This window comes from Schistocerca cancellata, chromosome 3 (assembly GCF_023864275.1).
Source record: "Schistocerca cancellata isolate TAMUIC-IGC-003103 chromosome 3, iqSchCanc2.1, whole genome shotgun sequence".
Lineage (NCBI taxonomy): Eukaryota > Metazoa > Arthropoda > Insecta > Orthoptera > Acrididae > Schistocerca > Schistocerca cancellata.
The window spans coordinates 402,612,767-402,629,743 of NC_064628.1; the positions used below are offsets into that span (position 1 = coordinate 402,612,767).

Below are 16,977 nucleotides of genomic sequence, written 5' to 3' on the forward strand. Positions count from 1 at the left end.
TGCTCGTGCTGTCCTTTTTTCCCCCTAGGGTGGGTCTTTCCGCTCCCGGGATTGGAGTGGCTCCTTGCCCTCTCCCTTAAGACCCAAATCCTTTTGTCTTTCCCTCTCCTTCCCTCTTTCCTGGCGGGGCGGCCGTTGGTTGCGAGGGCTGGAATTTTGTGTGTATGTTTGTGTTTGTTTGTGTGTCTATCGACCTGCCAGCGCTTTTGTTTGGTGGGTTTAATCATCTTTCTTTTTAGATATATATATATAATAGAGGGAAACATTCCACGTGGGAAAAAATATATCTAAAAAGAAGGATGGTGAGACTTGCCAGGCACAGGCGCTGGCAGGTCGATAGACACGCAAACATACACGCGGGATTCTGGCTTTCGCGACCGATGGTTGCCTCGTCGGGAGGGAGGGAGGGAGAGGGAGGGACGGGGGGATTTGGGTTTTGGGGGAGAGGGTGGGGAGTCGTTCCGGTCCCGGGAGCGGGGGGACTTGCCTTGGGGGGAAGGGGGGACAGCGCGAGCGGACATTTGTAAAGGCAAAGAGTTTGCCTTTACAAATGTCTGCTTGTGTCTGTGTATATGCGGATGGATATGTGTGCGTGTGCGAGTGTATACCTGTCCTTTTTTCCCCCTAAGGTAAGTCTTTCCGCTCCCGGGATTGGAATGACTCCTTACCCTCTCCCTTAAAACCCAAATCCTTTTGTCTTTCCCTCTCCTTCCCTCTTTCCTGACGAGGCAACCGTTGGTTGCGAAAGCTTGAGTTTTGTGTGTATGTTTGTGTTTATTTGTGTGTCTATCGACCTGCCAGCGCTTTTGTTGGGTAAGTCTCATCATCTTTCTTTTTAAATATATATATATATATATATATATATATATATACCAACGTTTTCGTTTGGTAAGTTACATCATCTTTGTTTTTAAATATATTTTTCCCACATGGAATGTTTCCCTCTATTATATTCATATCAAGGTTAGAACAGAGTGTACAAAGAAGCCATGGATTACTCAAGGAACAGAGGTATCTTGTAAAACAAAAAGAAAACTGTATCTGTCAACCCGAAACAGTTCTGGTATTGATGCTATAGCATATTACAAGAAATACTGCAAAATATTAAAGACTATAATACAGACATCAAAGCAAATATATTACAAGGAAAGTATAGTCATATCAGATAACAAAATAAAGACAATATGGGATATAGTGAATGAGGAGATGGACAGAACCAGACATGCAGAGAGGCAAATAGCATTAAGAGTGAATGATACATTGGTGACAGATGTGTATAGTGTTGCAGAATGTTTTAACAAACATTTTGCAACTGTTACTGAAAAGATGGGGTTGTCAGGTTCTGTAGATGCTGCCATGGGATGCCTCAGACCAGACATTTCAAGTAACGTCCATAATATGAATTTGACCCTCACTACCCCAGCAGAAGTAATGCCCATCATAAAATCTTTAAAATCAAAAACATCTAGTGGGTATGATGAAATATCAACAAAGCTAATTAAAGAATGTGATTCCGAGTTAAGCAACATACACTCCTGGAAATGGAAAAAAGAACACATTGACACCGGGGTGTCAGACCCATCATACTTGCTCCGGACACTGCGAGAGGGCTGTACAAGCAATGATCACATGCACGGCACAGCGGACACACCAGGAACCGCGGTGTTGGCCATCGAATGGTGCTAGCTGCGCAGCATTTGTGCACCGCCACCGTCAGTGTCAGCCAGTTTGCCGTGGCATACGGAGCTCCATCGCAGTCTTTAACACTGGTAGCATGCCGCGACAGCGTGGACGTGAACCGTATGTGCAGTTGACGGACTTTGAGCGAGGGCGTATAGTGGGCATGCGGGAGGCCGGGTGGACGTACGTGGGGCGTGAGGTCTCCACAGTACATCGATGTTGTCGCCAGTGGTCGGCGGAAGGTGCACGTGCCCGTCGACCTGGGACCGGACCGCAGCGACGCACGGATGCACGCCAAGACCGTAGGATCCTACGCAGTGCCGTAGGGGACCGCACCACCACTTCCCAGCAAATTAGGGACACTGTTGCTCCTGGGGTATCGGCGAGGACCATTCGCAACCGTCTCCATGAAGCTGGGCTATGGTCCCGCACACCGTTATGCCGTCTTCCGCTCACGCCCCAACATCGTGCAGCCCGCCTCCAGTGGTCTCGCGACAGGCGTGAATGGAGGGACGAATGGAGACGTGTCGTCTTCAGCGATGAGAGTCGCTTCTGCCTTGGTGCCAATGATGGTCGTATGCTTGTTTGGCGCCGTGCAGGTGAGCGCCACAATCAGGACTGCATACGACCGAGGCACACAGGGCCAACACCCGGCATCATGGTGTGGGGAGCGATCTCCTAGACTGGTCGTACACCACTGGTGATCGTCGAGGGGACACTGAATAGTGCACGGTACATCCAAACCGTCATCGAACCCATCGTTCTACCATTCCTAGACCGGCAAGGGAACTTGCTGTTCCAACAGGACAATGCACGTCCGCATGTATCCCGTGCCACCCAACGTGCTCTAGAAGGTGTAAGTCAACTACCCTGGCCAGCAAGATCTCCGGATCTGTCCCCCATTGAGCATGTTTGGGACTGGATGAAGCGTCGTCTCACGCGGTCTGCAAGTCCAGCACGAACGCTGGTCCAACTGAGGCGCCAGGTGGAAATGGCATGGCAAGCCGTTCCACAGGACTACATCCAGTATCTCTACGATCGTCTCCATGGGAGAATAGCAGCCTGCATTGCTGCGAAAGGTAGATATACACTGTACTAGTGCCGACATTGTGCATGCTCTGTTGCCTGTGTCTATGTGCCTGTGGTTCTGTCAGTGTGATCATGTGATGTATCTGACCCCAGGAATGTGTCAATAAAGTTTCCCCTTCCTGGGACAATGAATTCACGGTGTTCTTATTTCAATTTCCAGGAGTGTATTAAGCTATCGGTGTAACCAGTCTATCAGTGGAATATTTCCTGAATGGTTGAAATATGCTGAAGTTAAGCCACTGTTTAAGAATGGAGATAAAAAAAATAGCATTAATTTCTCTCCAGTTTCACTCTTGTCAGCATTCTCAAAAATTTTAGAAAAGATAATGTACTATCAGCTTTATAACCATCTTATCACAAACAACCTACTGTCAAAGTTGCAGTTCAGATTTCTAAAGGGTTCTGATATTGAGAAGGCTATCTACTTTTACAGTGAAAATGTAGTTAATTAATTTGGATAAAAACTGCAGGCAACTGGTCTATTTCATTATCTGTCAAAGGCATTTGACTGTGTAAAGCACAATATCCTTTTAAGTAAATTAGAATATTATGGTGTAACAGGAAATGCTGCGAAATGGTTCAAATCTTATATCTCTGGCAGGTAACGATGGATGTTATTAGGAAAGAGACATGTATTAAGCTATCAGGCATCATCCAATGGGGAACTAATTACATGTGGGGTCCCACAAGGTTCCATCTAAGGGCCCTTACCTATTCTTGTGTATGTCGATGACCTTTCATCAGTAACATTATCAGATGCTTGCCAATGATACATATATTGCAATTAATAGAAAATCAAGTGTAGTCTTACAAAGATGGGCTAATAAAATATTTGTGGACATTAATCACTGGTTCCTAGCCAATTCTTTGTCACTAAACTTTGAAAAAACACACTACATGCAGTTCAGAACTTGTAAGTGGTGTCCCACAAGTATGTGCCTAACATATGATGACAAGCAGATGGAAGAAGTGGAAAGTGTTTAATTCTTGGGATTACAGCTTGATAATAAACTCAACATGGAGGAGCACACCACAAAACTGCTGAAGCATCTAAACAAATCTCTATTTGCAATGTGAATTCTGTCAGACATAGAGGATATAAAAATGAAAAAGCTGGCATACTATGTTTACTTTCACTCGATACTGTCATATGGAATTTTTTGGTAATTCATCAAGCCAAGCTAAAGTTTTACAAGCACAAAAACGTGCAATAAGAGTTAAATGTGGTGTGAACTCAAGAACATCCTGCAGAGGTCTGTTTAGGGAACTAGGGATACTAACTACTGCTTCCCAATATATTTATTCCTTAATGAAATTTGTCATTAAAAATATATCACTTTTTCAAACCAACAGCTCAGTTCATGAAATCAATATTAGACATAAAAGTTATCTTCACAAGGATTTAAAGTTACTTACTCTTGTACAAAAAGGTGTGCATTTTCAGTAACTTGCCAGCAGCCATAAAAAGCTTAACAACCAATGAAATTCAGTTTAAGTGAAGCCTAAAGGATTTATTGGTAGCCAACTCCTCCTGCTCTATTGATACATTTCTCAGTAGAACCAACTGGTGTGTGTGTGTGTGTGTGTGTGTGTGTGTGTGTGTGTGTGTGTGTGTGTATTTTATAAAATCTAACTTCTGCACCATTTCAATGCAGAAAAGAAATGTGTTCATTGTAAATAACTATTGTAGTAGCTCTATTATACATTTATTACCTTATAAATAAAAAAAAACATTTTTTTTTTAATTTTAAATAAGATGATCATCCCATTACTTTGTTTGTTTTAGTTGTAAATATTTGTCACGTATTATCGTTTTTCTCACATGTTCTACATCCTGGAGGACCACTTCACTACCGATCAATTGGAATGAAAGTTAATCTAATCTAATCCCAGTGTGACACTTCTTACTTTGTTGCTTGTCTCAGGACCACATAAAAAATCCAGCCTTTATCACCTGTGATCATGTGACTGAACCATTTGTGGCCAATGGCAACATTCTAAGAGCAGATAAACACAAAAATTTCTTCCATTATCCTTCTGCTCAGTTGTGAGATTTTCCAGCACCATTTTGGCACAAGACTAAGTGCAAAACTTTGGACAAAAATCGATGCGTGGTGAAGGTATTTAAGTTTAACAACTATTGTTAAACGTTGGTCTGATCTCACAAGATCACGTACATTTTCGACATTTTTATCAGTTTTTGGAAGTTGAAAGTCTCCCTGAGTGAGGTTCATCTTCAACATCTTGGCCTTCCAAACATGATTTGTGCCTGCAAAAAACTAGTGCACTTGATAAGGAATGTTCCCCATAGGTATGTTACAATTTTTTGAAGGTCATACTTGTGGATTCCCCAAGTTTAGTAAAAAAAAACTTATGAGCTAATGTTGCTCTAAGTTCTGCTGTTTCATTTTCATAACACACAACGAAAACAGAACTCAAAGAAATTCTGCTTGTAAGTAAAGGCTGTTATTGGCACCGAAGTTAGTGTCCAGTCTTTAGTGAATGAGACAGGAACTGAAATTGAGGGTAGCAAAACAAAATCTCAACTGTTTAACTCCATTTTCAAATGTTCCTTTACAAAGAAAAACACAGAAAAATTGTCCCAATTAAATCATCATACCACTGAGAAGATGAATGAAATAAGTATTTGTGTCAGTGGTGTTGAGAGACAGCTGAAATCATTATAATTGGACACAGCTCCAGGGGCCAGTGGAATCCCTGTCAGATTTTATACCGAATTTGCAGCTGAGTTAGCCCCTCTTCTAATTATAATCTATCATAGATCACTCTAACAAGATAACCACGCCCATTTCTTGGAAAAAGCCACAGGTCAGACTCATCTACAAGGAGGGTAGTAGAAGTGATCCATTAAAGTACCATCCAGTATCCTGACATTGATTTGTTGTAGAATCTTAAAATAAATTCTGAGCTCAAACATAATGAGGTTTCTTTAACACAATGACCACCTCAATGCCAACCAGCATGGATTTCGAAAAAATCAGATCATGTGATACCCAACTCACATGACCTACTGGAAGCTTTGGATGAAGGCAGTCAGGTAGATGCTGTATTTCTTAATTTCTGAAAAGCGTTTGATTCAGTACCACACCTATGCTTATGGTCAAAAGTATGATCATATGGGGTATCAAGTGAAATTTGTGACTGAATTCAGGACCTTTTGGTTGGAAGCACACAGCACGTTATCTTGGATGGACAGTCATTGTCTGACGTAAAAGTAACTTTGGATGTGCCCCAGGGAAGTGTGTTGGGACTGTTGCTGTTCATGTTGTATATTAATGACCTTGCAGACAATATTAATAGTGATATCAGGCTTTTGTAGATGATGCAGTTATCTATAATGAAATACTATCTGAAAGGAACTGCATAACTATTCAGTTAGATCTTGATAAAATTTCAATGTGGTGCATAGATTGCCAACTTGCTCTAAGTATTCAGAAATGTAAAATTGTGCACTTCACAAAATGAACTTTTGATCATAAGCATAGCTGTGGTACTGAATCAAATGTTTTTCAGAAATTAAGAAATACAGCATCTACCTGATTGCCTTGATCCAAAGCTTTCAGTATGTCACATGAGAAAACAATGAGTTTTGAAACTTCCTGGCAGATTAAAACTGTGTGCCCAGCTGAGACTCGAACTCGGGACCTTTGCCTTTCACGGGCAAGTGCTCTACCATCTGAGCTACCGAAGCACGACTCACGCCCGGTACTCACAGCTTTACATCTGCCAGTATCTCGCCTCCTACCTTCCAAACTTTTACAGAAGCTCTCCTGCGAACCTTGCAGAACTGGCCCTCCTGAAAGAAAGGATATTGTGGAGACATGGCTTAGCCACAGCCTGGGGGATGTTTCCAGAATGAGATTTTCACTCTGCACTGGAGTGTGCGCTGATATGAAACTTCCTGGCAGATTAAAACTGTTCTGCAAGGTTCGCAGGAGAGCTTCTGTAAAAGTTTGGAAGGTAGGAGGCGAGATACTGGCAGATGTAAAGCTGTGAGTACCGGGCGTGAGTCGTGCTTTGGTAGCTCAGATGGTATAGCACTTGCCCGCGAAAGACAAAGGTCCCGAGTTCGAGTCTCGGTCGGGCAAACAGTTTTAATCTGCCAGGAAGTTTCATATCAGCGCACACTCCGCTGCAGAGTGAAAATTTCATTCGGGTGACAATGAGTTTTGTTTCATACTATATTTTTTTCATGATGTCAATGAGTCATTGCTGGAATCAGCTAACTCATACAGATACCTAGGTGAAATGCTATGTAGTGATATGAAATGGAATGATCAGATAGGTTCAGTATGTGTAAAGCAGATGGTAGACTTCAGTTTATGGGTAGAATACTGGGGAAGTGCAATCAATCTACAAAGGAGATTGCTTACAAATCACTCGTGCGACAGGTTCTAAAATATTGATCAATTGTGTGGGACCCATACCAGATATGAGTAACAGGGGATACTGAACATATACAGAGAAGGGCAGCATGAGTGGTCAGAGGTTTGTTTAATCCATGGGAGAGTGTCACTGATTACTGAAGCAAATGAAATGAACTGAACTGGTAGACTTTTGAAGATAGACATAAACTATCCCGAGAAAGTCTGTTAACAAAGTTTCAAGAGCCAGCTTTAAATTCTTACTCTAGTGATGTAGTACAGCCCCCTACATATTGCTCACATAGGAATCATGATGATAAGATTAGAATAATTACTGTGTGCCCAGAGGCATTCAGGCAATTATTCTTGCTGCACTCTATACGTGAATGAAATGGGAAGAAACCCTTGTATCTGGTACAGTGCGACACAACCTCTGCTGTGCACCTCACAGAGGTTTGCAGAGTATAGATTTAGATGTAGAAACACAACTTCACTCATAGCACTCTCAGAAATCATGTGGTGGCTGTAAAGAGTTTAAACTCTGACTGAACATCTGGAAGGGATGAATGCACCGGTGTACACAAGTAGAACAACACAGGGTTACCGGTCGCTCTACTTTTCGCACACACCTCATATAACACAATTGTGTTCCCTTCTGCATATTAAGATATCCCAAAACTCTTGTTTTGACATCAATAACAGTTCAGGAAACAATAGGGATGTTACATCATGTGCAAAATCACCCAGTACCTTACATGAAACCTATAACTAACACGCAGGTTGATGGACGTTAATGATCACACTGCTGAAGCTCAAACATTTTTAAAGAGTGAAGTACACATGAGTGTTTTCATTTTTGTAATATATAAACATGCATATATAATGTTTTCTTTTAAGTGATCTCTATATGGCAGGATGATATTAATTTTTCTCAAAGTTCACAGAAAATGTTTTTTATGTCATTATTTTTAGATTGATACAAACAATGGAAAACCCAGGATGGAAGAATAATGACAATATTTTGAAAAGGATAGATTGCTACGCAACACACAGTGGAGATGTTGAGTCGCAGACTGGCACACCAAAAGGGCTGCTTAAGACGTGACCTTTCGGCCAAAAGGCCTTCTTCTAAAGTAGAAGACACACACATATATTCACGCAAGCATAACTTAGTCACACATGACCACTGTCTCAGTCGAAGATTGGAGTGCGAACGAGTGCAACTTGGCAGACACAAAACCACAACTTACACACACATGACCACTGCCAACTTGGCAAATGTTTAGCAGTCTTTTTCTTGTGCCTGTCTGTGACTCAGAATCTCCCCTATTTGGTGAGCAGCAGTCTATCCTTTCAGAATATTGTTTTCAGATTTATAGTTACAATATATCAGTTGCATGCATGTGTGAAACTGAACATGCGTCTGTGCCTTCTACGAATAGTTTTAGTCCCATTCCTATAAAAATGACTCAAGCAGGAGTGGCAGTTTTTTTAAGGTGACATAAATGTACATACCAGGTAGTCTGAAATTACCGTGGTAGCAAGTACATTATTTTTACATCCATGCAGTATTAAATTTTATGTTTATTCTTAAACAGTGCTTTCTTTTTAAGCTCTGAGGATGAACTGTTACCTTTGTCATTATATTTAGCATATAAGAACTGTTTCAATGAAAACATGTTTTACAATAATGAAAGATGACATGGCAACCGTACCTGTTAAAAATGCGCACCTCTGATGGATTTTATGTAGCGAAGGGCTAATAAACACACCTAACTAAGTAAGAGACCTGTACATCTCATAACTCTGCTAAATAGACTTTGGACCTCATCAACCTATATGGAAACACCACTAGATAAAGAGCAGACCACTTCACTGGTGCTTGGAGCTAACCAACCCACACTGGCAGTAGATGACAAATATTATTTGGCAAGTGAGGAGAATAATGCACATTACAGTTCCCAGTCACTGGATTATGCACCGATGTGGTAGATTATAATCCAAAACTAACTATAATTTTTCATAGACAAATCATGTTGCCCTTTTATAGCTTCACAGCTACTTTTTTGCAGTATCATTCATGTACAAAATTTTCTCAGTATTTGGGTTGCATCATGTCCTACTTAAAACTTGAGCTTTCCAAGATGACAACAACTACTACGAGACTACCACCATCGAAATGGCTGCCTGCCAGGACAGATGTGTTTCTTCTATAGTATGAGTGTGACCTATCACTGCTGTTGGCATTGTATGGGATTTCAAGTGCAAATATGCGAGAAGCTGCTAGAAATGGAACGTTTGTAAAGAATGAAAAGGAGAAACCACATTTCAAACCAAAGTGGTTGTTCTGGAAGTAGTCTCCATCTTCCTCTTGCCCTGTGAATCTGGCTCTGAAGGATGGGGATGCTGTACTGTCTTCACTACCTATTTCCCACATTTTCCAATTCTGTCTCGCATAAAGTCAATGCAGCAATAGCAAGCCAGTCCACAGCTATCTAAGACACATACTTCGGTCCTGGCAGTCAGTCAAATCCTGAGAAAGAAGATATTCATTATCCTTGAAACCTGAAGTTTTTAACTTGAAAATGACATGGGTTAAATGAGACAGTGATGATAACTGTGGTGAGACCCTTTGTGCTACTTGTGGGAAGTCGGCCATGTACCAGCATCCATCTGAAGACGAGTAGAGGGTTAGAGCCCATTTTTGTCATTGGTATAGCTGCACTTGCTGAAGTGCTTGGGGCTAATTATTCGTGCTGCATTCTGTTGTTAAATTTTCAATGTTAATTGTTCAGTATTGCACTGAGGCATACAGGACATTCCTAAACTAGGAGTATTTACACTGGTTTGAAATGAATAATAACCTTTGTACAAAACAGACAGTTTTTAATCTGCCAGTACCTGTTATCAATTAAATCTTTTATTTTCAGAATGAAATTTTCACTCTGCAGTGGACCGTGCACAGATATCAAACTTTCTGGCAGATTAAAATGGTGTGTTGGACTGAGACTCAAGGCTGGGACCTTTGCCTTTTGCAGGCAATTGATCTACCAACCAAGCAACCCGAGCACAGCCTTTTATTGTGCACTTCCTAAAACTTGTCAGTGAAAGAGAGTACACAATTATATCTTTGAAGTGAAGAGGAGTAATACAGTATTTGACTCAGCAACTGGTACTGTTGTATTAGGGAGGATCACTACTCACAGAAGCGGCAGAGGCGACCTCGAAGCGAGGCCTGACGCGACGGCGGCCGCTGATGCTGCCGGCACAGGGAGCCGGTGCAATGGTGGTGGAAGTGGCAGTGCTGCCAGGATCCCGGAGCAGCAGGACACTGCGGGCGGTGGCCGATGAGCGCAGGCTCGCAATCACACGCAGCAGTTCTGCGCTGCACTCACCCGGCACGTGCACCATGCCATTACGGGCTGCACAGAAAATGCAGCAATAGTGACCACAAATGAACTGCATACACACATCTTACCTTATAAAGGTGAAGTTACAGGAAATGTCTCTTGTGATATTAACAGTCTAAAGTATTATTACTCAACTAAGTTAAAAGAACAATCTCTACAATAGCCAAAAATTGCATCATTTCAAACATTGTGCGATATAATCTTCCATTTACTAATTTTGTATTATTGTTATTTGTTTTAAGTATATTTATTATCATCATCACAAATGTTTATTCAACAAGAAAACTGGTTTTATTCCTTATTTTACACTGAAGTGCCAAAGAAACTGGTATAGGCATGCATATTCAAATACAATCACCTCTCCCTGGGCCTACACTGAACCAGGGAGTATGTGCGAACCCTACCTGTCCATCTGGTGCTAGGAATTACACAGTACCCAGTCACCTGTTGTGCATCAAATGCATGGACCGGCCTTCAGGTGCGCACAGGGCAGAAGAAAACACCTAGAGGAACCTGAAATGCCGAAGTGGAAGAAGCATTTGAGATGGAGAATGAAGAAAGAATGAAAAAAACAGATGAGGAGCTGTTCTAATGTCAGGCTATTAAAACCTCAGAACACATCCCAAAAGGTATCCCAGAAATGTCCCCCAAGGGAGAGGAGAAAGAATAGCGGAAGGATAGATATGCAGCACAGAAAAGGGAGAAATGCTGCAAAGGATGTGACCACATGGTAGCCAAGCAAGCTCTCTGGGGGGGGACAAGGTCATTGGCATAATGAGGGCGACTTCTTATGCCGGAAGCCTTCAGTTGCTAAATCTAGGGGTGGCGGGTATGGAAACAGCGACCAAGGACATTTTGATTACTAATCAAAGGCGCTACCCCTTTTTTTGTTTGATGTAGGTCATTGCGTTTGGTCTGCGCAGACATCACAAGACATCCATTCATGTTCATCGTCGATTCCTTGACTCAGTTTTTTTATTACAGAGAGCACGCAGCCCTCTGACCGAACACGCTGAGCTACCGTGCCGGCATTCCCTAGACCACAGGTGCATTCCCAACCACATTAGGGATGCTGAAGGACAACATCCAACGGCAATTCATATGAAGTGCCATTTGTTGGTCATTTTGCACCCTTTTTTGTATTCAATAAAACCCCATCTCATTTCAAGCATGTGTGTCAATTTTTACTTCTTTTACCTACATCATTCTGTGCAGTATTCAGTTTTCAAACGTCATCCGGCTTTTGGGTCTCGCGTACAGTAATGATCAAGCGGACAACGTCGGCAGCCCGATGAAGTTTCCTGCGGACGACACCGTTGTTGCAGCGCCACAGGAAAATAGCGAAGCACAAGAAGACAAGCAGAGTAGCGGTGATTGGCGTGAGAGCTGCCAGGCGACCCCAAATTTAAATAAACGTAACGTATTGCCTATAAAAAGGCGAAGACCTATACTGATGTCCTCTTACACTGCTCGCAACGAATTACTGTAAACAGTAATTACTGTGAGATACCCAGAAGTAACAACCTGGGCCGACCTTAAGTGGAATAGTTACGTAAGACTGATAGTAGGCAAAGACGATGGCAGGCTGAGACTCATTGGGAGAATCTTTAGGTTACGTCGAAGAAAACCACCTATTGACAAATTGCATGGATCCAGAAAACATAGTTCTTCTGAAAACCAACTATTGCATATTTCTAAATTTTCAGAAGCCTTCCTCACAAGCGGCTTCTAATCGAACTGCGTGTATGAAGTATCGTTCTAGTTCTGCGACTGGATTCGATGTTTCCTTTCAGCAAGGGTTGGATTGTCTGGGGGAGGAGACCAGACAGCCAGGTCATCAGTCTCGTCGGATTAGGGAAGGATGGGGAAGGAAATTGGCCGTGTCCTTCCAAAGGAACCATCCCGACATTCGCCTGGAGCGATTAAGGGAAATCACGGAAAACCTAAATCAGGATGGCCGGATGCAGGATTGAACAGTCGTCCTCCCGAATGCAAGTCCAGTGTGCTAGCCACTGCGCCACCTCGCTCGGTCCTTTCAGCAAGGCCAAAGTTCTTAGCAACTGATGGAACGTCATCGAGAGAAACGGAAGTGATGTCTGGCGTTCCCCAAGGAAGTATTATACGTCCCCTGCTGTTTCTAGGGCTGCCAATTATCCCGTATTTCCCGCGAAATCCCGTATTTTTGGCTATTTTTCGGTCAGACCCCGTGGCCCATATCATTTCAAATCCTCTCGTATTTCTATAACTTTTGCAATGGTCGTTGAACCAATTTATTTCGCCTGATACGTCACGGCTTTCTCTACTATCTCTACCCTCGTGGTGATCAAATAAACCGTTCCTAAAACTGTATAGTCACTTATCCGTTTTTGCAAAGCGAAGGGAAGTTTTAAAGTCCTTTTTTGAATTTGCAGATATAGAATTAATTGAAATTCTCCTACATTTACCAACTAGATGACTTTCTTTGACACGAGCAGTTGTCAGAATCATTACAAACTGGGAACCCATTAAAAATCACATGAGAAGAAGCTCTGAAGTTATTTTTAAATGATTCGAAGGGCACTGAAAGACAGCATTGGACATTTATTCAACATTTTTTCCCATATTGGTGCAGCTGTTTTAGAATGTTCTCTTTCTTTATAATGCTCTGATGTTAGTATAACGGAAACTTTTGATGCAGCCAAGACTCTGATTAGTAAAACTGGGCAAAAAATGAAATACTTGAGTAGTGGGGTAAATTAAGTTTTTAATAAGTTAATTGTTTAAGAAAACGCCTTGAAGATAATCTTATAAACTTTAAAATCTAATTGAAAACATATTTAGTCAAAAATTTGAATGATTTGATCATTTGACAATTGCACTACAATCTTGGATGCCTTTTGGTTAAGGTCCAAGTTAAAATTTAAGCATTTTCAAGAACTAATTGACACATTTCGGTCAGATGATTTAGTTGAAGATTGTTTGTATGCTGAACATTGTAATGCAGAAGATATTTTGAATCAAGGGTTATGCATGAAATGGAATGCAAACAGAAGATGGCTTAATGTTTTCTGTACCTTGAGAGCCAAAAATTTTTAGGTTCCAAATTTGCTAAAAATATTTACGTTTATATTAAGAATTATTCCTAGTTCAAAAGCTAAGGCAAAAGGTATTTTTTTCCTCATGAACCGTGTTGTTGTTGTGGTCTCCAGTCCTGAGACTGGTTTGATGCAGCTCTCCATGCTACTCTATCCTGTGAAAGCTTCTTCATCTCCCAGTATCTACTGCAACCTACATCCTTCTGAATCTGCTTAGTGTATTCATCTCTTGGTCTCCCTCTACGATTTTTACCCTCCACACTGCCCTCCAATGCTAAATTTGTGATACCTTGATGCCTCAAAACATGTCCTACCAACCGATCCCTTCTTCTGGTCAAGTTGTGCCACAAACTTCTCTTCTCCCCAATCCTATTCAATACCTCCTCATTAGTTACGTGATCTACCCACTTTATCTTCAGCATTCTTCTGTAGCACCACATTTCGAAAGCTTCTATTCTCTTCTTGTCCAAACTAGTTATCGTCCATGTTTCACTTCCATACATGGCTACACTCCATACAAATACTTTCAGAAATGACTTCCTGACACTTAAATCTATATTTGATGTTAACAAATTCCTCTTCTTGAGAAACGCTTTCCTTGCCATTGCCAGTCTACATTTTATATCCTCTCTACTTCGACCATCATCGGTTATTTTACTCCCTAAATAGCAAAACTCCTTTACTACTTTAAGTGTCTCATTTCCTAATCTCATTCCCTCAGCATCACCCGACTTAATTCGACTACATTCCATGATCCTCGTTTTGCTTTTGTTGATGTTATACCCTCCTTTCAAGACACTGTCCATTCCGTTCAACTGCTCTTCCAAGTCCTTTACTGTCTCTGAAAGAATTACAATGTCATCGGTGAACCTCAAAGTTTTTACTTCTTCTCCATGAATTTTAGTACCTACTCCGAATTTTTCTTTTGTTTCCTTTATTGCTTGCTCAATATACAGATTGAATAACATCGGGGAGAGGCTATAACCCTGTCTTACTCCTTTCCCAACCACTGCTTCCCTTTCATGCCCCTCGACTCTTATAACTGCCATCTGGTTTCTGTACAAACTGTAAATAGCCTTTCGCTCCCTGTATTTTACCCCTGCCACCTTCAGAATTTGAAAGAGAGTATTCCAGTTAACATTGTCAAAAGCTTTCTCTAAGTCTACAAATGCTAGAAACGTAGGTTTGCCTTTCCTTAATCTTTCTTCTAAGGTAAGTCGTAAGGTCAGTACTGCCTCACGTGTTCAGATATTTCTACGGAATCCAAACTGATCTTCCCCGAGGTCGGCTTCTACTACTTTCTCCATTCGTCTGTAAAGAATTTGCGTTAGTATTTTGCAGCCGTGACTTATTAAACTGATAGTTCGGTAATTTTCACATCTGTCAACACCTGCTTTCTTTGGAATTGGAATTATTATATTCTTCTTGAAGTCCGAGGGTATTTCACCTGTCCCATACTTTTGAATGGTAGAGTTTTGTCAGCATTGGCTCTCCCAAGGCTATCAGTAGTTCTAATGGAATGTTGTCTACTCCCGGCGCCTTGTTTCTTCTTAGGTCTTTCAGTGCTCTGTCAAACTCTTCACGCAGTATCATATCTCTCATTTCATCTTCATCTACATCCTCTTCCATTTCCATAATATTGTCCTCAAGAACATCGCCCCTGTATAGACCCTCTATATACTCCTCCCACCTTTCTGCTTTCCCTTCTTTGCTTAGGACTGGGTTTCCATCTGAGCTCTTGATATGCATACAAGTGGTTCTCTTTTCTCCAAAGGTCTCTCTAATTTTCCTATAGGCAGTATCTGTCTTACCCCTAGTGAGATAAGCCTCTACATCCTTACATTTGTCCTCTAGCCATCCCTGCTTAGCCATTTTGCACTTCCTGTCGATCTCATTTTTGAGACGTTTGTATTCTTTTTTGCCTGCTTCATTTACTGCATTTTTGTATTTTCTCCTTTCATCAATTAAATTCAATATTTCTTCTGTTACCCAAGGATTTCTACTAGCCCTCGTCTTTTTACCTACTTGATCCTCTGCTGCCTTCACTACTTCATCCCTCAAAGCTACCCATTCTTCTTCTACTGTATTTCTTTCCCCCATTCCTGTCAATTGTTCCCTTATGCTCTCCCTGAAGCTCTGTACAACCTCTGGTTTGGTCAGTTTATCCAGGTCCCATCTCCTTAAATTCCCACCTTTTTGCAGTTTCTTCAGTTTCTACAGTTCATAACCAGTAGATTGTGGTTGGAGTGCAGATCTGCCCCCGGAAATGTCGAACTATTTAAAACCTGGTTCCTAAATCTCTGTTTTACCATTATATAATCTGATACCTTCTAGTATCTCCAGGGTTCTTCCATGTATACAACCTTCTTTTATGATTCTTGAACCAAGTGTTAGCTATGATTAAGTTGTGCTCTGTGCAAAATTCTACCAGGCGGCTTCCTCTTTCTTTTCCTACCCCCAATCCATATTCACCTACTACATTTCCTTCTCTCACTTTTCCTACTCTCGAATTCCAGTCACACATGACTATTAAATTTTCGTCTCCCTTCACTGCCTGAATAATTTCTTTTATCTCATCATACATTTCATAAATTTCTTCATCATCTGCAGAGCTAGTTGGCATATAAACTTGTACTACTGTCGTAGAGGTGGGCTTCGTGTCTATCTTGGCCACAATAATGCGTTCACTATGCTGTTTGTGGTAGCTTACCCGCATTCCTATTTTCCTATTCATTATTAAACCTACTCCTGCATTACGCTATTTGATTTTGTGTTTATGACCCTGTAGTCACCTGACCAAAAGTCTTGTTCCTCCTGCCACCGAACTTCACTAATTCCCACTATGTCTAACTTCAATCTATCCATTTCCCTTTTTAAATTTTCTAACTTACCTACCCGATTAAGGGATGTGACATTCCACGCTCCGATCCGTAGAACGCCAGTTTTCTTTCTCCTGATAACGACATCCTCTTGAGTTGTCCCCGCCCGGAGATCCGAATGGGGGACTATTTTAACTCCGGAATATTTTACCCAACAGGACGCCATCATCATTTAACCATACAGTAAAGCTGCATGCCCTCAGGAAAAATTACGGCTGTAGTTTCCCCTTGCTTTCAGCCGTTCGCAGTACCAGCACGGCAAGGTCGTTTTGGTTAGTGTTACAGGGCCAGATCAGTCAATCTGCCCTGGTGCCCCTGCAACTACGGAAAAGGCTGCTGCCCCTCTTCAGGAACCACGCGTTTGTCTGGCCTCTCAACAGATACCCCTCCGTTGTGGTTGTACCTACGGTACGGCTATCTGTATCGCTGAGGCACACAAGCCTCCCCACCAACGGCAAGG

General features: G+C 41.7%; 1 protein-coding gene across 1 annotated transcript in view; it reads right to left on the reverse strand.

Moving 5' to 3' along the window:
• LOC126175148 (uncharacterized) overlaps window positions 1-16,977 on the reverse strand; it is a 215,756-nt gene that overhangs the window by 177,191 nt on the left and 21,588 nt on the right. Inside the window, exon 2 of the mRNA XM_049921710.1 lies at window positions 10,359-10,576. Within this exon, the coding sequence (XP_049777667.1) occupies window positions 10,359-10,565 (207 nt within the window). The 5' untranslated portion in view covers window positions 10,566-10,576. The remainder of the gene's footprint in view (window positions 1-10,358; window positions 10,577-16,977) is intronic.